The 26038-nt window shown below is 49.1% G+C and overlaps 1 protein-coding gene and 1 pseudogene across 2 annotated transcripts in view; one reads left to right on the top strand and one right to left on the bottom strand.

Moving 5' to 3' along the window:
- The window catches only part of LOC144761524 (uncharacterized), a 745631-nt gene that overhangs the window by 579943 nt on the left and 139650 nt on the right, over window positions 1-26038 (top strand). Inside the window, 1 exon segment of the mRNA XM_078646848.1 lies at window positions 11347-11483. Coding sequence (XP_078502974.1) covers window positions 11347-11483 — 137 coding nt within the window.
- LOC144762106 (uncharacterized) overlaps window positions 603-26038 on the bottom strand; it is a 32144-nt pseudogene continuing 6708 nt past the window's right edge. The window contains exons 2-3 of the transcript XR_013596052.1: window positions 25468-25527; window positions 603-2302 (exon numbers count right to left, since the gene is read on the bottom strand). The product of XR_013596052.1 is annotated as an uncharacterized LOC144762106 (transcript). The remainder of the gene's footprint in view (window positions 2303-25467; window positions 25528-26038) is intronic.

The raw sequence follows: 26038 nt of genomic DNA, 5'->3' as shown, positions 1-26038 counted from the left end.
CAACCCAACGACGAGAAAAAGCACAAGGATGAAGCAGGACATCCTTCGGGGTGTCTGAGTGCATCAAGAGGAGGACACACTGCCCCCCTCAAATAGAGTAGCACACACCGAGAGTACCTCTTACTTCCCTTCTTTCTTTCTCTACTTAGGAACGGTGACTCCCTTTTGATATAAATTCCTTGGAACATTTGCAGTTTAGCATCAGTGATTTCTCCCTCAACAATATCAGCTGCTATTACATGTAATGACAGCATATTGACATTTTACAGTTTGCTGTTTCCAATGTGGAAATAAAAAATTTTTTTCACTTGAAGGCCTTGTTACATTCAGAACATCAAAGTGTTTTCTCGCCATTAACCTCTTCCATGCTCATGATGAGCTGAGCTCGTCATGAGCCACGGCGCTCCGGTGCTCATGACGAACTCAGCCCGTCATGAGCCGTGGAACGCTCGCATGCGGGGATAATACCCCTGCTGTGCTGAGCGTTCCACGGCAGGTAATGCACCTGTGACGAGCTGAGCTCGTCATGAGCACCGGAGCGCCGTGCCTCATGACGAACTTAGCCCGTCATGAGCCGTGGAACGCTCGCATGCGGGGATAATTCCCCTGCTGTGCTGAGCGTTCCACGGCAGGTAATGCACCTGTGAGGAGCTGAGCTCGTCATGAGCACAGGAGCGCCGTGCTCGTCATGAGCATGCGGGCGCCCTGCGCACCCCTCTCCGCCCAGCACAGCGGGAAAATAACCCCGCAGCGAAGGGGTTAAGTGTTAGCTGATGGATTGATAAAGGCTTCTTTTTATTATATGCCCTACATTAGGAACACTCGCATGGTTTCTCGATAGTATAGTTTTGATATTATTATTTCAACTGTGGTCCTGAGGTGAAAACCTGATGGGTTTTCCGATGGTTTGACAGAACAGAACTATGTCTATAAGCTTTTCCACATTCAGAACATTTATATGGCCTCTCGCCAGTATGTACCCGCTGATGCTCTGCTAAAAACAGTTTTATCTTGAAAGCTTTACCACATTCAGGACATAGATATGGTTTCTCACCAGTGTGCGTTCGCTGATGATATGAAAAATCAGTCTTTCGACTGAAAGCCTTGTCACATTCTGTACATTTATACGGTTTCTCACCAGTATGTGTTCGCTCATGTACCGATAACTGATGCTTTGTAACAAACGCTCGGTCACATTCAGAACATTTATGCGGCTTCTCACCAGTATGTATTCGCTCGTGCTTCGATAAATGTTCCTTTTTTTTGAAGGCCCTTTCACATTCAGAACATTTATACGGCCTCTCACCGGTGTGAATGTTCTGGTGTCTTAATAAATGAGGCCTTTGCCTGAAAGTCTTGTCACATTCGGAACATTTATATGGTTTCTCACCAGTATGTGTTCGAAGATGAATCGTTAAAAGCTGTTTTAGACCGAAAGCTTTGTCACATTCAGAACACTTATATGGTTTCTCACCGGTATGTGTTTGAAGATGAATTGATAAAACCTGTTTTCTACTGAAAGCTTTGTCACATTCAGGGCATTTATACGGTTTCTCACCGGTATGTGTTCGCTGATGGATTAATAAACGGTAATTTGTCTTGTATGCCCTGTAACATTCAGAACATTCATATGGCTTCTCATTTGTGTGGATTCTCTGATGGACTAGTAAATGATACCTCACTGCAAAACCCTTATAACATTCAGAACAGTTATTTGGTTTTTCACCAGCGTAATCTTTTAGGTGGAGTCGTACTTCCTCCATTTTGTGGCTCAGAACTTCAAATGTTGATCTTCCATTAAAATAATCCTTGTTTAATTCAATGTGTTTATATCATAACTTCTGCCATTACCTCCTTATTTATCAGTATTTTGATGTTCTGTTTTATATCTTTATGGTGAAAGTTTGGTCATTCAATACATTTATGTGGCCTGTTTACATAGAACTTCAGCTTACGGACTCCAAATCCACTTCCTGTTCGAGTTTTGCTAAAAACATACCAGCTCTTTGGTATGCAGTGCCAGTGGCCGCCAGGAAGAGATTCTTTGCACTGGCAGCTGCATGCACGTTCATGAGAAACACGTGATCTTTGGTAAATTAAAATATTCAGTTTCAGTTTCTCTTTCTTTTCAGGCGTGGTATCTCCAGGTTGAGGCTCTGGTTTCAGATATCTGAGAAGCGTCTCCTCCGACCCTAGATTTCATCGAAGATTTCCTTGTTCAGTGTTTTTACATCTTTTGGCACAGAGGACTTCTTTACAAGTATTGATGTTCTTTTTTACTTCCTTTCTGTGTTTCAATCACCTGTCGGAATAAAAAAAGAAATCTGGCATTAGTGCTGCAGGAGCAAAAAATAAAAGAATGACAGGGAACCCCGTAACAGACTTATCAGCAAACATTTAATGCATACATAAACCATGAACTACGACTATGGGCCCGAGGTAGAGTTCTGTAGATAGGCACTCTTGTCACAAACCTGACAGGTATCTGGTCCACCTTACATAAGTGCATTATGATATGATGAAGTAATAATAAGAGAAATGCAAAATAAAAGTTGATGGACAGAATGCAGAACAATGTCATACATCCACCCCAGTACAGAGATCTGGGCCTAAATCCATCGTTTTTTTGCACTCCACACCACCCCAGGTCAGATATGGCCATATGCAAATCAGCCTTGACCCTGTGCCTCATGGGAACAGTCCAGCCCGAACTGCCAAGCCATGTCTTCCTTGGACCGGAATCAAGCATCCTAGTAATAATAAGAGAGACAGGAGATCCGTCATGTTTGCAATGGAATACCTGCCTGACAAACTCTAAATCAGGGGCTATCAGCCTGATTCATCAACGGGACGGTTTGCGTGGCCCTAATAGCGAATTATAGCGACTCGCTATAAAGGACACGCAAAACGGTATTCATTAATAATTTAGAGAAAAAAAAGCGATTCGCATGCGGCCGCAAATACCGGTTGCGACTTTCGAAAATCGCATATAAATCGCTATTTCCGGCAACATCCGTGTCGAAATAGCGATTTCTCTAATAGCGAGATCGTCAATAGCGGGACCTAAAATAGCGCGAGATCAGGAAGTTGCATGTCGAGCACAGCGATGACATCACAACCAGGAAGCAGCCAAGGCCCACCCCCATACACCACAGTGAGGCAGACCTCGAGTCAGCAACTGGAAGAGCTCCAGCAAATCTGTGAGGAAAGTACTGAGCAAGTACAGTGCAGCAATGTCAGAGGAGCCAGTTCCTGGGCCCAGCAACACCACAGGGCGGAAGAGAAAGCTGAAATTCTCCGAGCAGGAGCTGGAGCATTTAATTGAAGGGGTGGTGGCCAACCATTCCAAACTGTTTGGGAAGGACTCCAGGAGGGTGGCAGAACAGGAAAAACGCAGGATCTGGCAGGGTATAGCATCCACGGTGAACTCCGTGGGTGTGGCCGACAGGTCACTGGACGAACTGAAAAAACGCTGGTACGACCTCCGGGGTCGTGCCAAGGAGAGGGTGGCAGAGCGCCTTGGAGAATCATCGGGCACATGAGGGGGAGAACCTACAGTCCCTCCAAACACCCCGATGGAGGACCAGGTAGAGAACACCCTGGAGACAGAGGCGGTCATCGGAGTGACTCGTATGGACTCATCCCGCACCACCCAAGACACCCGAGGTAAGTGGCATGCGACTGCGACCCTGTCCCCTATGAATGTCCATGACCAATTAGCCTCCCATATTGTTCCATAGTCATGCCATCGTTGCACATCAGGCAATGCCCTGAAGCATTGTGGGACATGTAGCGTGGCCACAATGTAGTATTACCACAATGCAGCCAGACAGGTTCCAAAGTACGCAAAGCCATAGCCAGTCAGGGAATGTCACCCAGCCTGCATGTAGCAACTGCACGTGTGACAGATACATGCAACTAATGAACGTCCACTTCCCCTCACAGGTGGTGCAGACAGCAGCGACAGCGAGAGGCTGCAAATTGATGAGGAGGCACCGGATGAGGAGGAGGTGCCGCCACATACACAGCCACCAGCCCCTGCCCCAGCAACTACTCCCGCAGCCAGATCCACCACCAGTGTGCCACCAGCCCCTGCCCCAGCAACTACTCCCGCAGCCAGATCCACCACCAGTGTGCCTCCTGCGTCTGGCGCAGCAAATACTACCGCAGCCAGATCCACCACCAGGGTGCCACCAGCCCCTGCCCCAGCAAATACTACCGCAGCCAGATCCACCACCAGGGTGCCTCCAGCCCCTGCCCCAGCAAATACTACCGCAGCCAGATCCACCACCAGGGTGCCTCCAGCCCCTGCCCCAGCAAATACTCCCGCAGCCAGATCCACCACCAGGGTGCCTCCAGCCCCTGCCGCACCAACAACGCCTGCCGTGACACCACCAGCAGCTGGTGCTTCTACATCAGGGCCTGCGACAGCGCCAACACAGCGGCCACCCACTGTGTCAGGCCAGCAGAGCAGGCGTGGCACGCCTCGCCTGCAGACCAATGCACCTAGCAGCAGGAGGGGGAATGGACCGGCGCTGCTGAGAGTGAGCGTGGAAAGACGCATGCTCCGTATCCATCAGCTGCAAGCACGGCAGCAAGGTGTGGGGGAGGGTATGGCCCGCATGACTGCAGCCATGGAGGCCAGCACTGCTGCGAATACATCGCAGCGCAACGCAGCACGCCGCCGCCACCGGCAGCTATTGACCAGGCTGAGCGCCTACACCAGGTCCAATTATATAATTAGCAATGCCACATCACAGTTGTCGCGGCGGTCCCTTGCGCAGCAGCTGCAGCTCATCCAGTGCTGCGAGGATGTGGCCAGGGTCCTTGAGCACCTGACCAGTGCCGTGACAGCACTACACCGTCCTGATCTACCTGCCACTGTTGGTGGTGATGATGCCAGTGAGGGGACATCTAGTTTGAGCAGCCACTCTGCCTCACACATAGGGACACTCAGGCGCAGCACCAGGCCCACACCAGCTGCACGTGCCATGGAAGACGAGGAGCCACAGAGGCGTTTGGGTGGTACGCGCAGGAGGCGCACATGACTTTCTATGACTCTTACAGGCACAGGCTGAGTATAAGCCTGCCCTGTCCTTTCGCACAGCAGTATGCAGAAATACTGTTAGCTAAGTCAACATTAATAGTTTTACCATTATTGTGAATGAAACAAATATATTTATTTTAACAGCACACATTGGCGTAGTGTCATTTTTGATTTTTGCATGCATTTGTGATTTGTGGGGTGAGGGTGGAGGGTGCATCAGAAACTGTTCAGTGTGATGTGGTTGCGACGTCTGTGGCCTTCAGCAGGATTCTCCCCGTGTGCAAGGCGCGCATGAGCAGGTGGCCGGTCGTCCCCTTCAGATTCACTGCCAGATATGTCGACTGGTATCCGGCGCTTGGTTGCAATGTTATGCAGTATTGCGCAGACAGCCACAATGCGGCAGCACATTGCAGGACTGTAATACATGGCCCCACCTGTCTTGTGCAGTATGTGGAACCTGCTTTTGAGCAACCCAAATGTCCTTTCTATGCAGTTCCTTGTCCGAATGTGCGCAACATTGTAGCGCCGTTGCTGGGGTGTAGCAGGGTTCAGGTATGGGGTGAGGAGGTAATCACGGAGGGCGTAGCCACTGTCACCTGAATGAGAGGAGCAGAGGGTGAGGGCCTGTGCTGCGCTGCTACTTCATAGCAATGTGACATTGTCGACAAAGTGTACTTACCAAGTAGGTGTCCTTCCCCAAAGTCTCCCCTGGCCAGTCGTGTGTGTAGGCCGCTGTGCCGGAATATATAGGAGTCATGGGTACTCCCTGGGTACTGGGCCACAATGTCAGTGATGTAAGTCTTGGCATTGCAGACCATCTGTATATTGAGGGAGTGATAGGACTTCCGATTGCGGAACATATACTCCGTGGCAGCTGGTGGGCAGATGGCGACGTGGGTACAGTCTATGCATCCGAGTACATGAGGAAAATGTGCTACATTGTAGAATTGTAGCTTGGTTAACTGCAATTCCTGTTGGCTGGTGGGAAATTTTATGTATCGGTGTAGCTGGGTCAGCATTGCGTCAACAAAAGTCTTGAGGCAGCGTGACATGGTGGGCTGGGATATCCCCCCAGCAGCCGCTACTATCCCCTGGAAGCTCCCAGAGGCCAGGAGGTGCAGGCTACACAATACCTGCACATGTGTAGGCACCGCATTGGTACGCCTTGTTGGGTGCTGCATCAGGGGGTCAAGGTCGTGTATGAGCTGCATTATCATTTCCCCATTTAGCCTGTATTTAGCATAAATCTGCTCTCTTGTTTGCCCCAGCAAGGTCACCCGCTGGCGGAATATCCTCTCCTGGATCTGGCCTCTCCTCCGTGCTGCTCGCTGTAGCCTTCGGCGCCTCACGACCATGTACATTCCTGGCATTGTGGAACTCCTAATGCAGCTGCTGTATGTCCTTATGTGTGATTGGTCAGCCCTGAACCTGTTTCTGATTGGCCAACAGTTTTTTGATTTTTTTTTTAACATGGCTTTTATGGTTACCACCTGCTTTGAGTTGTCCTTAATTTGCGCCGCGCAAAATGCGATTTATGGGTTTTTCTCTATTTGCGGTAATTCATGAATACCGATTGCGATTGTTTAGCGAAACCGCTATTTATTTCGCATAATCCGTGGATAGTCACATTTTCCGATTCGCTAGTGCTCTCCTACCGGGATTGTGCGATTATTATTGCGTATTCGCTATTTTGTGTTTGCGATTCAATGATGAATGCCGATTACCGACATTGCGCCCGCAATTGCTTTTTCGCAGCTATTGCGGGCGCAATTTAGCTTGATGAATCAGGCTGCAAGTTCTTTATGTTAAACAGAGACAATGAGAATTCACAGTGCATTGTGAATTAGAAGCCACAAAGCTAATACTGCTCCCCTATGATCACAAATTTACCAGTAGAAGAAAAGATTTTGGGGCATATTACCAACAACTAGCGATATTTATCGCTAATTGGGCTTAGCGAGTTTTTTTTTTTATCCCCAAGCATCGCCGGATATTATTGCAGAGATAACGTGCTATTGGCAACATGTTAGACCTGTCAGCCCTAGGGTGGTCTTTCCCTATTTTTTCACCCTAGCCTCATTTTTCCCACCTTCTTTTTGTTGGCCCTTAGGTCTCCGGGCACCTTTCCATGGCCAATCCATTTTAAGGTGCAGGTGCTCTCTACTCCAAATATGGCTGCCACTGGCCCCTGCTACTGCAGCGTGGTCTTTTTAGTGTAGCACCCTAGTTGCCAGGAGCTGGCTGGGATCCCATACATTGTTGCAATGCCAGCCTGCCATCGCCTGCCCATAGGTAGAGTGGGGGAGCTCCTGGAACCTTTCAGAAGAAAGGCGGATCCTATTTTTGCCGCCTTAGAGAGTGGTCACCTGACCTGGGCATATATAAGCAAGGGAGGGAACTTTTTTTAGTCAGTTGGGGCATCACTGACCTGGGGGACCCACGCAGGAGATTTAGACTGAGGCCTGCCAGTCTCCGGAGTGCTCTCTGAGAGGAACGAGAGCCCTCCCCTGTTGACACCACAGCAAGGGCCGAGAAGGCCGAAGCGGACAGGTAACCCCCGGGGGAGGAGGGCGGCGAACACGCATGGACGCAGGGCCTCCAGGGTGGAGGCCCCGGGAACGTCCCTCTCCCCCCGGGAGAACTAAGACTGGGCCCCGTGAGCCTGAATTGGGCCCCTTTGAAACCGGACCGGGGCCAGGGCCCCTTAAAACCCTGGGGGGGGCACACGGAAAGAGCAAACCCCTGCCTGGGGTAAAGTTAAATGTTCATATACTGATGCACGGGTTATAACAGCTCACGGAATTGACCAGGTTGCTTCTATGACTGTAGGCACTGGTGAATGTGGCCTAACTGAAAACTTTTACCTAGACTGAAGGCAAATGCGTGAACTTACCTGGTGCCTTGTTCTCTGTACTTAATGAATTGGTTATTCCTCCATAGGGAACGGTTGGTTAACTACTTGCTAGGGAAATGTTTTATGCCTGCTAACTGAACTGATAATTGAATGCCTTGTACTGAATTTCTTGCAGGGGCGGGCTTCATGGAACATTTATGGAGATGTGCTATATTGCTTATTGACTTACCCCCTTTACTACTTCAAGGAAATGGTTATTCTGGATGAAATGATTTAATGAAATGTTCTGCCTTTGATTAATGCTATGGTTACCGCGACGGGTTATACTGAATACTGAATTGCGCTCTGGATGAAGGGATCTAATGAAATGTTTATCTTTGATGCACAGCTCTAGGTAAATTGATTTGATTTTTACTCAAGCTCACTGTTGTGGTCTTCATCTTTGTGTGTGCACTTATTGTCTCAATGGGTGTGTGTGTTGTGTAGTCACTTAACACCTATCTGTTCTCCACTCCTTACCACCCCCAGACTAACGGGCTCGTAGAGCGCTTCAACAAGATCTTGAAGGGGATGATCCGGAGCCTGCCAGAGGACTTAAGGCGGAAATGGGACATCCTCCTCCCTTGCCTGCTGTTTTCGTACCGCGAGGTACCACAGAAGGGAGTCGGGTTCAGCCCCTTCGAACTGCTCTATGGCCATCCCATTAGGGGACCCCTCAGCCTTGTCAAGGAGGGGTGGGAGAAGACTTCGAAGAAGCTTCCCCGAGATGTCGTCAGCTACATGCTGGCATTCCGCAGCTAGATGGCCAAGCTGTGGAAGGAAGCCTCGGACAACTTAGAGGCTAGCCAAGCCGTCCTGAAGGAGTGGTATGACCGCATCGCTCGGATGGTGGAGTTGGACGCTGGACAGAAGGTGTGGGTCATGGAGCCTGGGGAGCTTAGTGCCCTCCAGGACCGGTGGACTGGTGCGTACGAGATTGTGGAGCGTCGAGGCCAGACCAACTACGTCGTTGACTTGAAGACCCCTCGTCAGCCCCATCGGGTGCTCCACGTCAACCGCCTGAAGCCTCACCATGAGCGATTGGAGCTTGCTCGCCTCATGGTGACGGATGGGAGCGAGGAGGAGGAGAGTGAGCCTCTTCCTGACCTTCTGGCGGCCCAGGAGAAGGATGGTTCAGTGGAGGGAGTTGTCCTCTCCCCATCCTTGACCCCAGAGCAACAGAGGGACTGCCGCCAGGTATTGGCGCAGCACGTCTCGTTGTTCTCCCTCACGCCTGGAATTACACATCTGTGTACCCATGATGTGGACACAGGGGACAGTCCGCCAGTAAAAACCAAGTCTTACCGGCTGTCAGAGAAAGTGAAGAACAGCATCCAGGGTGAGGTGGCTAAAATGCTGGAGCTGGGGGTGATCGAACCCTCCAACAGCCCGTGGGCTATTCCGGTCGTGCTGGTGCCGAAAGCGGCCCCACCGGGCACCACACCAGAACTTCGGTTCTGTGCGGACTATCGGAGATTGAACTCTGTCACCAAGACAGATGCTCACCCGATCCCACGGGCAGATGAGCTGATTGACCGGCTGGGAGCAGCCAAGTACCTCAGCACCATCGACTTGACATCAGGGTACTGGCAGATTGCCATGGCCGATGGAGCCAAGGAGAAGACAGCGTTCTCCACCCCCGAGGGCCACTTCCAATTCCGAGTGATGCCCTTCGGGCTCAAGAATGCTCCGGCCACTTTCCAGCGGTCTGTGAACCAGGTGCTATCTGGCCTGGAGTCCTTCTCAGCGGCGTACCTGGATGATATAGCTGTCTTCAGTAGCACCTGGGAGGACCATCTGCAGCATCTCCAGGAGGTGCTGCGGGCTTTGCAACGTGCTGGCCTCACCATCAAGGCTAGCAAGTGCAAGATTGGATAGGGATCTGTCATCTACCTGGGACACCTGGTGGGCGGGGGTAAGGTGCAACCACTCCAGGCCAAAATTGAGACCATCATGGCCTGGGAGCCCCTCAAGACCCAAACTGAGGTCCGAGCCTTCCTCGGTCTCACTGGATACTACCACAGGTTCGTCAAGGGATATGGCACCATCGTGGCCCCCTTGACAGAGTTCACGTCCAAAAAGCAGCCACGCAAGGTGATCTGGACGGCTGCTTGCCAGGAGGCATTTGAAACACTGACGCGCACCGCTCCGGTGCTGGCCACTCCGGACTTCCAGAAAGAATTCATCGTGCAGGCGGATGCCTTAGAGTATGGCGTAGGCGCCGTGCTATCGCAACTCAACGACGACGGCCAAGATCAACCTGTGGCCTTCATCTCCAGAAGACTTCTCCCTCGGGAACGGCGATGGAGTACCATCGAGCGAGAAGCCTTTGCTGTGGTCTGGGCCTTGAAGAAGTTGAGGCCATACCTTTTTGGCTCTCACTTCCTGATTCAAAACTACCACCGAACCCTTCGCTGGCTCATGCAGATGAGAGGCGAAAATTCCAAGTTACTAAGGTGGTCCATTTCCCTACAGGGGATGGACTTTAGGGTGGAAAATCGGCCCGGAGCTGACCACGCCAATGCTGACAGTCTCTCCCGGTTTTTCCGCCTTAGTGACGAGAACTCCCTAGAGGCTGGGTAGTTCTCCCCTCTTTCGGCTGGGGGGGGGGACGCATGTTAGACCTGTCAACCCTAGGGTGGTCTTTCCCTATTTTTTTCGCCCTTGCCTCATTTTTCCCACCTTCTTTTTGTTGGCCCTTAGGTCTCCGGGCACCTTTCCATGGCTAATCCTGTTAGGGTCTGGGGCTAGTCCTCTCTCAGTGACCATGTACTGACATCACATGACCTGTGGGCGGTGGGATAAATGTTGGTCCTACCTTTACCTCATTGCTTGATATTGCCATTGTATGGATTCTGGTATCCTGGTCTCCTGGTCGCTGTTTTGCTGGAAGTTACCTGCTGTCCTGGATCCTATCCCCCTCCTTTCTCACGGGCTCGTGAGATGAGTTCTTGTCCCTGCCTTTGCTTCCCCTGCTTGTATCTCCTTTCCCTACTGTAGATAGATAGTTTCATGTCCCGTTTTTCTTTGCATTCCCCTTTTCCCCCTTTGTATTTTTACCAGCGTTCGTTATTGATCTTGGTGGTTTGGGGGCTCCCGTTCGCCATATATTGTTGTTGATCTAGTGCCCTTTATTTTGAAGTTACAGAAGGAGAGGACGCTAGTGGTTTTCGAAGCGTCTTGCTTGCTTCTAGCGCGTCCTCACTTAGACGCCTCTTTGCATCGTTTAGGCGGAAGTGATGTTTCGGGTCATTCCGCGAAGGGCTCAGTTTCCAAACGCTGGGATTCTCGGTGCTCCCGAAGTGCCTTCTACCAGTCCCTTTTCCTTTTGACCCTAGGAAAGAAAACGAAGGTTTTTTTTCTGGCATAAGACATAGCTTGTCATAGTCCTTTTTCCCCTCCTAAGCATATAACAAAAACGAAGGACAAAGTGCATATGAGCTCCTGATTGGCCTGTCGATTCAAGAGTCTTTATCTTGGATTGCCTACTTTATTTCTCCTGTGCCCAGTGCCTTCACGAAGCAGAGCCTGCGCTGCCCACTGGTAAGAGATGTTGTGAATGTTGTGGCAGGACATGGTCACTGGTGTTGGGATAGTGCAGTGTGAAGCATATACTTATGCAGGGTGTGTCTTTATTCTGTTTTATATAGGTGCAGAAGCGTGGAGGAGGGAGCTGTGTCCTAACGTTATATAAGGGTGGAAGACTGTGTCTCCTCAATTACCACCCTCTTTTCAGGTTCATTGGTGCACTCATAGTGGTTATCTTGTGAGTGGCCAGTGGGCAGGCGAAGGGGACTGGTGCATACTTCGTTCCTGCAGTGCTCGGGCCGGGTGGAGTCCAACAGAATATCAAGCCCACGATAAATAGCACTGCCCGGACAAGTATGGATGAGGATGGGAACCCATTAGGTGGGGGTACGGGTAGTCCCTCAATGCAGGACATAATGGGGGCTGTACAGATGTTACAGGCACAGGTACGGGATCTCCAGCAAGAGAACGTGGGTCTGAAACAGGAGCTAGTGGCTGTAAGGGCCAGAGAGCAGCTGCAACAAAGGGGGACGGGCCCGGTTATACAGCCTGCTACCTTTCAGTATGGCGGTGGGGCGGGACAAAGCGCTGTTGGTGGTAGCAATCCTATAGCGGTAACAGTGACATCTCCGGTTGCGGTTCCTAGGGCCCCACCTGAAAGGTTTACCGGGGATAGCGACAAATTTGGGATGTTCATGAACCAGTGTCAGCTACACTTTATGTGTAGACCGAGCGCCTTCCCCGATGACTCTGCGAAAGTCGCCTTCACGATATCTTATTTGGCTGGTAGCGCTGCCCAGTGGTCTATTCCTTTGGTGGAAAGTGATGATCGGGTGCTGTATAATTATTCAGCATTTAAGGAATTGATGCGGGGTTTGTTCGCCAAGCATGCGTTCATGCAGGCGAGCGATGCAGAGCTCCTGAAGCTACGGCAGGGCAGGCAGGATTTATTGTCTTATATAGCCTCCTTTAATCGGTTGATATCCGAGACTCACTGGCCAATCGAAAAAAAGACGTCCCTGTTTTATCAGGGTCTCTGTGAATAGCTAAAAGACATAGTATCACAGGTGGTGAATCCGCCTGAGGACTGTGCGGCGTTCATTGACCTTGTAGTCAAGTTAAACCATCGGGTATCAGAGCGGCATGGAGAACGCAGTCGGTTTCAGGCTTCCCGAGTTAGTTATGAGAAAGCTGAGGCAAAGTCAGTGGGGGAGAGTAAGACAGCGCCCGAGCCCATGGAAATAGGAGGGGTGAGGGGACCATTGACTCCGGAGGGGAAAAAGAGGAGGAGAGAGAAAAACCTATGTCTATATTGTGGACAGGGAGGTCATTTCGCACGGGAATGTCCTGTGAAACCGTCAGGTGTAGGGTTTGGCAAAAAGGTAGCCTGTGTACAGGTGGGCTGTCATACGCGCGAAGAACGGAATAAACAGTATGAGGTGGTTGGAGCCGTAGACCAAGTCCCAAGACATTTCGTTATCAATGCCCATTTGTTACTTTCGGTACAAAACCATGTTCCTGTGTCGGTGTTGCTGGATTCCGGCGCTACCGGGAATTTTATTGATATTTCTATGGCAGAGACATTGATGATTCCTTGTCAGCTGAAAGAACAACCGGAGCCAGTAAGGGCTATTGATGGGACTGAGCTAACCTCTGGCTGCATCACTCGTCAGACTGCTCCCCTACGCTTATTGTGTGAGAATGGGCATTCTGAACAGGTGATCTTCGATTTGATTGATGCCCCCTCTTTTGGTTTGGTGTTGGGGGTTCCGTGGTTGCAGAAGCATAACCCTAAGATTGATTGGGTCCAGAGACTGGTGACATTAGATTCAGTGCACCGCCTGAAGAACTGCTATAGGGTGGCTGGGGAGCAGATGAATCCATTGTCCTGTGCTGTGGTTGATGTGAGATCTGTCCCGCCACAGTATTCTTCCTTTGAGGATGTCTTTGACAAAGGATGTGCTCAAGGTCTTCCTCCGCATCGGTCTTACGACTGTAAGATCGATTTGGTGCCAGGGGTTCCGCTGCCTTGCAGCCGTGTTTATGCACTGTCAGAACCCGAAGAGATACATCTGAAAGAATACATCGATGAGATGTTGCAGTTGGGTTTCATCCGTCCCTCCTCCTCGCCTGTGTCATCGGCCATATTTTTCATTCCAAAGAAGGAGGGGACATTGAGGGCTTGTGTGGATTATAGAACGTTGAATACCACTACTGTAAAGAACAGGTACCCTCTTCCACTCATCTCTGTGTTACTGGACCTGCTCCGCAAAGCAACAGTGTTTACCAAATTAGATTTGCGGGGCGCCTACCATCTTATTCGGGTTCGACCCGGAGATGAGTGGAAGACGGCATTTAAAACAAAGTACGGTCTGTTCGAGTACACTGTTATGCCGTTTGGCTTATGTAATGCACCAGCGGCATTCCAGTTTTTTTATCAATGAGGTCCTCAGTAAATATCTAGACCGAACTGTTATCGTCTATCTGGACGATATTCTTGTCTACTCTGAGATCAGGGCAGAGCATACTGAACACGTGTTACAAGTGTTACAGACATTACAGGAACATCAACTATACGCTAAGTTGGAGAAGTGTCAGTTTAGTACCCCTGAGGTGGAGTTCTTGGGGTTCATTATCTCGGCGGGAGGTATTCGGATGGACCCAAAGAAGATACAGGCCATTGAGACCTGGCCTGTGCCGACTACCGTGAAACAGATCCAGGTGCTCCTAGGTTTCGCCACACACTGAAATATGTCATCCTAATGCACAATTCCTGGTGTGGGTGAATTTCATGTTTTGTTGGGATTTTTCACTGACTGCTATACTGTAATTTTCTTTGGTATATGTGACATCTAATTTACAAAACCATTTTCACAGTGAACGAAAACACTAAAAATATTCCTCACGGAAGAAAATGCCAATTAGGCTAAATGTTTGAGGGCCCGATTCACAGAACTAACTTAAGACAAAATCCCAAACTTACTACTTTTGGTATTCACAGAAGTTAGGATTTTCCTAACTTAAGTCTGTCTTAAGTGTGTCTTAAGATAAACTTAAGACAAAATCCTAACTTCTGTGAACACCAAAAGTAGTAAGTTTGGGATTTTGACTTAAGTTAGTTCTGTGAATCGGGCCCTCAATGTCTAAGTTTAAAAGGTGGACTAATATAACCCTTAACTATAGTGTTGATTCCGTTTCTCTTCTGGGTATTTATAAAATGCATACCTATCCCTCGCGATAGCAGAAGAATGTACCAAAGTGTTGAATAAGAAGGACAATTGGTACTAATAGAACTCCCAAACCACTGGACTCACCTAGGATGACAACTGGCTGAGGCTTGGCATTATGCTGCAGAAGGGAACAGGGTGGGACCCCCATGTACAAATAATTGTATGCCGTGCCCACACTTCCTTTTATTGCAACCCTGCAGGATACAATGACAGCATCTGCATGCCACCAACTCTTCCTCCAACTCCTCTTGTTCATATCAGAAGCAGAAGGAACACCAAATGTTCAATAGACAAGCACAGAACCAGAAAGCAGTGCAGAAGTTTCACTAATATTACACATCCTTCATTACTAATACCCCACGCCCACCCCCCAAAAAAATCCCCAGGCAAGCTCTCCTCAATAGAAACATTTTCTATTTACATATATAATGACACACCTGACCCCTAATAGATATTATCACTTATAGGGAAAAACTTTCTACACACGACCCCCACTTAAAGCACTCTAAAACTATTCCTAATTTACTAAATTTTCAAATGAATTCCTCAAACTTCTTTGAGGCAAATATGACTCTTCCGAACCGGTTCACCTTACCTCTCTTTTCTTCAGATTCATTTGAGGTTCCACTCGCATGCATATCGGTTTCAGAAATTCTCCGATATCAAGAACCCAACAGTTCCAGATCACCTTAACCGCAGCGGCATTTCCGCCACGGTGCAGGCGTTCCATTGAGTGAGCGGGGCCGCGTCGGCCAACGGACGTGTGCAGCACTATTGAGGTAGTGCTCGCGACGGCCGTTGCCCGACGGGCGCACTTAAAGGGATATTCTTCTGAACAGTCAAGCATTCAACGGGCTACTATATATTTTCCTTGCGTTCACACCATCCATATACGTATGGAAGTTCTTTACCAGCCCAATCAATGATACCGACTGTCAGACATTTATAAAGCATGCATGGACTTGTCAAAGGACGCAAACGAGGCCTACGCATTGCCTGGGGGCTGGTCAGCCTTCTCACATTCGATGCTGTGTCTAAATCAGGACCCACCCGCCAGTACAATTTCTTAGCTCTGGTCTTCACGATGTCATCCTCATGGCTCATCTACAAATCAAACTGCCCAAGGCCACCCAGAGAATGTCATTCCTTTTCCTAAACAACCATCCATTCCCCATTCACAAATTACTGATTTTCCCAGATTACCCAAGTTTTTTTTAAATGATAATTCCTCATTCAAAGGAATTGTTACATCGGACAAGTCTTTTTCCTCCGCGTAGTCTTCCATCCTTTTCATAGTAATAGCACTTCGTCTAATCGGTCTCCGACGCTCCTTCATTGGTAAGTGTATCCTAAATCTGCAACTACATTCTCATCCCCTGACACATACTCAACTCTGTATAGGATCGAAGGCTCATAGACAGTCTGCCATGCGTGCAGCCGCATTCTGCATGCTACCTGTTGTAAGGAGATAATACTGTGTTATGTTGATTTGTTGAGTGCAGCTGCACACCCGCGAGGGCATCGAGGCCCTGTGTAGGGCAGGCCTGACGGTGGAGGAGCTAATGCTGGTTTTGTCGGAAGAGCCATTCCTTAAGGGTTCTTTCGAACGTCCGTGAGGGAGGGGGAGGTTCTCAGTTGTTTTGGAAGGTCGTTCCAGCTCTTGGCTGTGAGGTATGAGGAGATTCCACCGCTTCTGGTTCTTCTTGAAGCGAGGGTGGTGTGCTCTGGCCTGGGACGCAGATCAAAAGGAGTCTGGTGGCTTGGTAGAAGTTGAGGCAAGCTGGACTGGTGTTGGTAAGAGCTTTATAGGTTATAGGTGTGGGTGAGTAGCTTGCACGTACGTCTTCTTGGACCGGCAGCCAGTGGAGAATGTTGAGGTGTGGATAGATGTGGCTGTTTCATGGGAGGTTCAGTGGAGTCTGGCAGCGTTATGGGTGATGTTGAGTCTGCACAGAACATGGGCTCAGATTCTGATGTAGAGGGCATTTCTGCACTCAAGTCCACTTAAAAACTCTTACCTCCAAATAAGCTGGTAGAATTGTTCCAAACCCTTCATATGCAAACCAATGTCTCTTGCTCAATTAATAAACAACTTTCTTCTGATGGAGAAAGTGTCATGTGAATGCTACCACCACTCCTGTTCAGCTCTATTCTTTTTATGTAAGCTGTTACTACACCCTTTATGCTAGCATCCATTGTAATTATACTTTGGACCGCAAATGTCCTTCTTTATAAAAAATTAAGCTACCTGCCACTCTTGACTATACACACGCTGTAACAATTGTCGCTAACTTCTTTGGAACGTGTGAGCTAGAAACAAGGCCTTTTTTGTTCAAATCTGCAGATTAGGCAGCCGATGATGGATTATGTGGCTAATGCGGAAAATGTATAATTGTGCAAAAGTCGAAGCAGCCAAACAGTCGCATAATTCCAGTGGCCCAGCTCATACCTCTGACTAGGTCCACAAGTGCTCCTCAGCGATTCCTTCTTTTTGTGTCTCATGGAGTTTATAGTTTATCTTCTATGGAAACAAAGAAGACTAAACCTTAGGTTACAACTCCACAACACAGACTACCATACCACATAATCACTCTCCATAACACATAATCCCACTCTACATAATTCCTATACACTAAATACCACATACTTTCTATCTACATAATTTCACTGCACAACATATCACATAATTCCACTACACAAAACATTAATAAAAACGTTTACATGTAAAAAGCCAATAGCTCCGATTACACTACAAATGCTTCTTTAATTGGTAGTCGTATTTGCATAGTGGTGGAAAAAGGGAGCTGGGACTCCGACCAGCGCTCAGGAATTCCGTTGCATCGGAATTACAGGAGGTACCAGGAGGGGTACTTGCCCGCCAAAGTCCCTCAGGAGTAAAGTGGACTATATCCCCCAACCAGTACTGTACCAGGAAGCACATTTGCAGAGTGGTGGAGAAAGGTGAGTGTGGCCTACGAGGACCTCTTAGCAATCCCACTGTGTGGGACTTACTGGATGTAAAAGGTGAACCTTGGGGCCAACCACCCCTCCGATTATCTCTAGTAAGTTACACACAGCAGGATTGCTAAATTCTCATAGCAGGCCACGCCCCCTTTCCCCACCACTCTGCACACGCACTTCCTGGCACGCTCTTGGTTGAGGATTAAAGTCCCCTTCGCTGTTGGGGGTCCTTAGGGGCCAACTAGCCTACCTGAAACCTGGGAGAGGTGTGGCGCCGCGGCCAGGGCGACTGACGCTGGAATCTGGGGACCACGGTTCGATCCCCGGCTCCGGCGGCAGGTTAGCCCAGCACCATGTGACTCTGGGCAATAGCTCGCTTAATCTTACCGACGGCCCCCAGCGCCTAGAGACCCTTACGGGTGATTGTGCGCTTTACAAATGTGGACTTTACTTTTACTTTTGAAACCTCCAATATGTCCCAGATAGTGGGATTGCTGAAAGGTGGACACAGGCCACGCCTGCTTTCTCCACCAGTCTGCAAACGCACCTCCTGGCACGTTCTTGGTTGGGGGATTAAGTCTAATGGAATATTGAGAGTTCCTAGGGGCCAATTAGCCCACCAGGTACCTCCAGTAAGTCCCACACAGCTGGATTGCTAGCAGTGGGCTGAGGCCACGCCCCCTTTTTACACCACTGCACAAACGCACCTCCTGGTGCACTTCTGGTGGGGCAATGAGGTCCTCTTGCGTCCAGAGCACTTCAGGACCAAAGTGGACTTCATCCCCCGAGCAGCAGTGCACCAGGAGGCGCGTTTGAAGAGTGGTGTATAAAGGGGGCGTGGCCTCGGACAACTCTCAGCAATCCAGCTGTGTTTGGCTTACTGGTGGTACCTGGTGGGCTAGTTGTCCCTCAGGATTCAAGGGGACTTAATCCCCCAACTTAGAAAGCACCAGGAGTTAAAATATGCTTTGGGGAGCTGGCCCACCCGGGGGCCTCATTTTATAGAGGCGTGAGAGACCATACCCCTTATTTTTGTCGGGAATCTTTTTGATCTTGCAGCAAAAATATTAAAAGCAAAACTGATTTAGGCCCTAGCGGCGTTCCTGGGGGACCACGGCTAGGAGGTCAGGGTGTTCCTACCCTATCCCCTTTTGTTTATTTTTACGTTTTGGGGGAGGGGGGGGCTTGGCCGAGGCCTTCTTTTCCACATTTCTTTAGGCAAAAGTCCTTCCATCCACCCAATCTAAGGCTTACTCGACCACAGCACTGACAAGCCATGTATGCGGTCATGTTAAAAAGCTGTTTAGCTTTCCCAGGGCATGACTTTTGCAACTTTAATCTTGCACACAGACAGCACCGGGGACCACTGTGGGGGAATTGGGCAATCTGCAGCTTCAATTACTGAGATTGTGTATATCTTAATTTGTCCGACCGGCTAATCAAGGTTATGGCTGATCCAAATCTGCGCACTTCACACCATCATTGGCCTACACAGAAAGAGTCATCCCTCCCCCTGTAGACCCTAACTGTACTGGCTTCTGATCGAGAATAGAGCTCCGAGGGACTCACACACCGGGTGTTTCAGCTTAAGTCCCCGCTACTTCAATTAGCAGTGTTCATATCGTAGCCTCGACTGTAAACCTCTGTTTGCCTCCCACCAGGACACCTGTTACATTCTCATTTGCATTCCTTGCAAGCGCTTCTGACTCTTAGGAGCTCTTTAGGATGACGGGTGGACTTTGTCCGCCTGCCATCCTGTCATGGAAAGAGACCGCCCGCCATAAGGGCGGGTGTCCCGTTAGTGGCATTAGGATGAGCCTGCCACAGTGGCGGGCGCATCCAGCATTCCTACCATTGTGGCGGGCGGAAGGAAGGCATGCTGTGCACTTCCATGCACAACATGGCTGTTGTAATTTGACAGCGATTAGATTAAGCATTAGCAGAAGACATCTTAGTTCTAGCCGTTATCTTGACATTTAGCGGACTCCATTTTATATTCGTGGCAGCCATTTTACTTGCTACATGCTGCTTAGTGCCGACCATGTGCTTTGTCCTATCTTCCTGTTCACGGCGCTTGGAATCTGCCCGGAAACAAGTTATATTTAGCATCCCCTACTTTGCTGATGTCCGTTAGGGTTCACATCTGTTAATGATTAGTTCCAGATAGGAATGTGTTTGTCAGCCCCCAAGACTGTTAGCTACTCCCACTGATCGATTGTGCTTCTCGATATTACCTTATATGTACATAAGTTGTGCCCTTGTGTTTTGTACCGCCTTCTTTTGAGTCCCTGTGCGGATATAAATAAACCATGCTTTCTTGGCTCGTGGTGCTACTTCTTGCAATGCCGAAGGGTACTGTTTGAACCGTAGCACCACCTCATGAGGTGCAATAACTGCTGGGGGGTACCCCCCATGTGCACCCCCCCCCGGAGTCCTTGGAGGCCCGCAACGGGCCCCCAAAGCAGATTCCACATGGCCGCCACGGAAAGCCATTGCAAAATGCCTATCCAAATATGGCTGCCGGTGTCTGATAGACACCACCACGATATAAACCATTTTCCGCCCCGGTCGCCTTGCGACCGGAGCAGAAAAGCCGTCGTCCGTCGCGGACCCCCCAGCCATGCTAACATGGCGGGGGGTCATTCTGGTTAGGATGGCGGGTGGATCGCCCCCGCTACCGCCGGCCTGGCGAGGGCGATCCACCCGCCATCCTAATGGGCCCCCTAGTATCATCAGACCCACAGCCATGCATGCGGTATGCTTACTTTCAGATGTGTGCTAGGTTCTGCTTAAAGTGTTTGTTTAAAGTTCGTTGCATCTGGACCTGTTCACAGAAGGATGCACAGCTGTGCAGCAGAAAATAAACTATGAAAATCACGGTTGTTTTGGATCCATTTCAACAACACCCTTTCGGGCAGCAGCTACGAGTTATAAAAATCATTAACATATCCAGGGCATACCTCCGACATTCCTTACTCTAGGTAAAGCATTTTCTTTTTGAATAATTTAACGCGAAAAAACTTTTTCACCTCAAAGAACTGCCTGAAAATAGTTTTAAGGATTTCTTTAGGATCCTACTATCTATTTGCACACTTTGTCCAACTACGATAACTTATTGAGTTGTGAGTCCCTACATTGAGGTTGAAATGTCTAAATCCTGAGATATAGGTTCTCCGGTGTAGGTGTTCAGATTAATGTCAAAAGGTCATGCTTTTTCCAGCCAATTTTCCCACAAACTTGTTTTTCTAAACCCCTTCCACTACAACAGTGTAAGGCATTCCCAGATCTGTAACATATATGCAATTTAACCCCTTCGGAATGTCATACAGGTGAAACCTCGTCTATAATTACAACTGGGCCTTCTTTCAAATGTAGGACACATCTACTATTAGTCATTTCATCACTATCCACACGACTAGTGTGAAAATCCATCAGACATTTAACACTTGTATGCTTCACCTTTTTCCTGGATAAACTTGTAAAGTGGCTTCTTATCAAACAATGTGAACGTATCTGATATGTGGCAGAACAATTCTTGCAAATTATTAAGTGATTTGGACTATTGCATCTTAACATTTAGCAGATGACTCACTCCTGTCTTGTTTTTTGCCTCCGTTTCATTAAAAGGTTTTATTTCTGTTTAGAGTTAATAAGAGTTCACATTTTAAAATGTGCTGAAACTTGTCTATTTTTTTTCTTATGAACAATGCAACTTAATGTTCCAGGTAACGTGCACCAGCAATGGCTCAGGCGGCTTATACACACACCTACCTGCGGTCTCTGCCTGCCTCACAAAAGACGCGTTGTAAACAAGTAACTCTTCATTTACCCAGAATAACAGCCAAATTAGTTTACAGTGTTTACAAAAACACCCTCCCCCACAACCGCTCTCATTTTTTGGTATTTGCTCAAAGACTCAGAATCCCACTGGATCAATGATTGAAGGAGACTCTTTTTTTTCCCCTAGGGGTAAAGGTCTTTGTCTTCGATCGTTACAATACATTTTAAAGATCTAGGGGCATATTACCAAGCCTGGCGATATGTTATGTTAGATGAAATTTGTAGAGCGCACTGACACCGTGGGTTTCCTGGCACTGTAAGACAGAGGTGAGTGTGGGGTCTGAGGAGGCGGAGTTTAGCCGGGTGGGGGGAAAAAGGAAGTTTTTGAGCAGTTTTCTGAAATGAAGAAGGGAGCTACTGGATTTGATGGACAGGGGAAGAGGATTCCAAAATTTCGGGGGTAGGTGGGCAAACCGACGGCCATCAAATTTGTTGGTTTGGGTTCTGGGGACAACAAGCAGGTTGAGGTGAGCTGAACGGAGATTGCGCGTTGGACGGTGTGGGTTGTCAGGAAGGCGGGGCTGGAGCAGTGGAGGGATTTGAACGTGAGGCAGCCCAGCTTGAAGGCCGCCCTTTGTTCTATAGGTAGCTAGTGCAGTTTGTGTAGCAGAGGTTTGGCCGACTGCCATTTAGGAGTTTTGTAGATGAGACGGGCTGCTTGATTCTGCACGACCTGGAGGCGACGCAGCAGTGATTGTGGGAGTCCATGATACAGGGAGTTGGAAAAGTCCAAACGGGATAGTACTAGGGAGATGATAACCTGGACCAGAGCGGCTGGTGGTAGAAGGTGACTGACTTTACGGATTTTACGAAGCTGGAACGTACACGAGGAGATCACAGCGCCCACTTGAGATCGGAGGGAGAGTTCGGCATCGATGGTCACACCAAGACTTTTTACTGATTTCACAGGGACCGGGGAGGGGCCTAATTCGTTAGGCCAGAACTGCGGACCCCAGTGGGAAAGGCTGGAGCCGGGGAGGAGGAGCTCAGTTTTCCCAGGATTTAATTTTAGTTGGTTGTAGTTCATTCACTGCTGGATGTGTATCATGGCGGAATGGAAGTTGTTCACGGCGTCCGAGGAGTTGAGTGGGAAGATGATCTGCAGGTAGTCAGCGTAGTTGTACACTGTGATGTCCCAGCTCTGAAGCGAGTGAATCAGGGGCCGGAGGTAGAGGTTGAATAATAGGGGTGACAGGGAAGAACCCTGAGGGACTCCACAAGTCGTGGGGGTTTTGGACGCTGTGTAGGGGCCCAAGCGGACGGCTTGTGTTCTGCCGGTCAAAAAGGACTGCGTCCATTTGAGGGCAGGTCTCTGGATGCCTGCCCGCTCGACACCGTGAAGAAGGATGTTGTGGTCAACCGTGTCGAACGCGGCCGACAGATCCAGGAGTACGAGGGCCTGGGGAATCCCTATGTCAGCGTTCCTCCTCAACGTGTCTAAAACTGCTAGGATGACGGCCTCAGTGGAATGGGCTGGCCTGAAGCCGGCCTGGTTAGGCTCCAGGTGGCCGGAGGTCTCGATGAAGTTGGAGAGACACCGGGTGACGTGGGCCTCCATTAGCTTGGAAAAGTAGGGCAAGAGCGATATGGGACGGTAGTTAGAGAGTTCCGCCGGGACCGCACCCGGTTTCTTCAGGAGAGGCACTAGAATGGCCTCCTTGAAGGTGCTGGGGACAATGCCGGTGCTGAGAGAGCCATTCAGCAGGGGTAAGATGCAGTCGGGTAGTTTGAGACAGACATCCCGTAGGACCGAAGGAGGGCAGCAGTCGTTCGGAGAGCCCGATTTTACCCGGGTCGCAAGTTCAGCTAGTGAGTTGGGGTTGAGGGTGGGGAAGTGGGTGAAGGTCAGTAAGTTGTTCGGAAGGGTGTCTGGGGGGGTATCTGAGGGAGGGGGGGATTGAGTCCTTGATTTTATTGATTTTCTCGATAAAGAAAAGATTGAGAGCATCGCAGGTCTCTTGGGTGGGGGTCTGAGCCGGGAGAGTTCTGTCGTCTGAGGTAAGTTCATTCATGATTTTGAAGACCTCCTTTGATTTATTGTCCGCAGACGAGATCATCACCGCTTTAGCGGCCGTTTTCGGCCGCTAAGCGGCGATAATTATATCGCCCTATTAGCAAGCTGTCGCTAACAGCAGTTAGCGACAGCTTGTAGGCGATAACGAGCGGTTTGGGGCCCGCTTTGCATGTCAGCGATATTTATCGCTAATGACATGCAAAGTGGGCGTACCCAACCTGTTAGCGACTGAAAACAGTCGCTAACATCGCTATCGCCTATTATCAACGCAGGCATAGAGATGGAACTATTCGCGCTAAGCACGAATATCTCCAAAACCTAACGCCTGCTCAGACGAGTTCTTAGCCATTATATCCAATGGGAGGTGGATATTCTGGCTAAGTCCCCTTTGGCGATAATGCCTGAATATCGCTGTATTAACAGCGATATTCACGCCGCATTTCGCTGCTAACGCCGGTTATTTTATCGCTTTAGAGATAAACGTTGCTTAAAGCACGTTATCTCTGCGATAATATCCGGCGATGCTTGGCGATAAGAAAAAACTCGCTAAGCCCATGTATTGATAAATATCGCTAGTTGTTGGTAATATGTCCCCTACTCCCTCCACCTTGTTAACACATGGTTTGCTCACATTGACCTGAACTCCTATTGGGGAGATAAGAACCCAACTATTGGAGCAACGAGCATGTTGCCTCGTAGACTAGATCAGCGTTTCTTTTGCTTCAACATCTCGAGGTGGCATTGTATGAAGTACCTCATTCATCACTCAAGTGACGTCCACAACGAAAAACATGTTACAAGAATGCGTTAAACAGACCATAATTTTACAAAAGAACTAGAAAACTGATTTGTGCATAATGCACCATTGTGGTAGAAAGATCAAACCATTAGTTTGAATCCTAAACACGATAGATTATGTTCCAAAATTGAATAACTTTGCTCCTTTTTAAGTTTGGTAGCAAAGTTGTCGCCAGCCCATATGCGATCTCTAAGTAAAGAGCTTTAAAACAAGTAGTATGGATTGGTATTTCTGTAGCACAAACCTAGCTGGCTCGCAAAAGACTGGTCTACTGGAGGCAAGGAACAGTGAAGATACATAGGAGGTGATAGATGGGAGGGCACAAATCTAGTGGAAGGGGTGAGAATTCAGCCTATCAGCGTTCTGCGGGTCAGCTTTGTTTCTGTGTGCTGCGGGTCAGCTGTGTTCCAGGGTGCTGCGGGTCAGCTGTGTTTCTGTGTGCTGCGGTTCCAGGGTGCTGCAGGTCAGCTGTGTTCAAGCGTGCTGCGGGTCTGTTATGTTTCAGGGTGCTGCCTGTCTGCTGTGCTTCATGGGTCTGCAGGGCTGCGGTGTTTGTGTGGTGCGGGTCAGCTGTGTTTTTGTGTGCTGCGGGTATGCTGTGTTTCTGTGTGCTGTGGGTCAGCTGTGTTTCAGCTTGCTGTGGGTCAGCTGTGTTTCAGCGTGCTGTGGGTCAGCTGTGTTTCAGCGTGCTGTGGGTCAGCTGTGTTGCAGCGTGCTGCGGGTTAGGTGTTTTTCAGGGTGCTGCGGGTCAGCTGTGTTCCTGGGTGCTGCGGGTCTGTTGTGTTCCTGGGTGCTGTGGGTCTGCTGTGTTTCTGTGTGCTGTGGGTCAGCTGTGTTTCTGTGTGCTGCGGGTCAGCTGTGTTCCTGGGTGCTGCGGGTCAGCTGTGTTCCTGGGTGCTGCCAGCCCCATGAAGCTGTGCTTTATGGGGCCGCGGGCCTGCTGTGTTTCAGCGTGCTGCGGGTCAGCTGTGTTTCAGCGTGCTGCGGGTCATCTGTGTTTCAGGGTGCTGCGTGTTTCCGGGTGCTGCGGGTCAGGTGTTTTCACCAGTAATATAGCTTGTGCGTTCAATCCAGCAGTCAAATATATGCCATATATTGTCAGTATTAAACCATAATGCCAAGCAAACCAAATTGCTGCTATGGGGTTTATCCTACCTTAATTCCGAATGTACGTTCGGCCCGGATATTAGATGAATATAATCTTGCAGGGTGCATCTGTGCAAAATAAAAGTATTCTAATAGATGTTAATCGGGCAAAACCCAAAATACGGGGCATTTGCCCTATTATTATGTCATGTTTCACCAGTGTTCCGTAGCACACCCGTCAGTAATCTTAAATCATATTATCTTTACTATTTCAAATTCAAAACTGTGCAAGTCATGGCATTAATATCCGAATAATGCTGCGAATGACCGTCTTCCTCTTTGTAGTGTTCTCAATTACTGTAATAAATTCCTAAAAAGTATACATCTTCATTATCCGCTTATTTAAAACTAAGGGAGCAAAAATCTTAACCTTCTCCAACCAACAGCAATGGGCATACCTGTTGACAGGGTGGAGCGTGTAACAGGGAGTACGCCTTACAGCGTAGTGTCTATAATCCACGCCACGATTATAAGGCTGCGATAGAGGAACCCTTTACCCTGCCGGGTATTAAAAATTGTAGCTTGACTGCGCGTCTAATGCGATGTGCTGCCTAGTCATGTGTCATCCAAGAACAGCTGC

The sequence above is a fragment of the Lissotriton helveticus genome, chromosome 6 (assembly GCF_964261635.1).
Source record: "Lissotriton helveticus chromosome 6, aLisHel1.1, whole genome shotgun sequence".
NCBI classification, from domain to species: Eukaryota; Metazoa; Chordata; class Amphibia; order Caudata; family Salamandridae; genus Lissotriton; species Lissotriton helveticus.
This window is presented reverse-complemented; position numbering and strand designations above follow the sequence as displayed.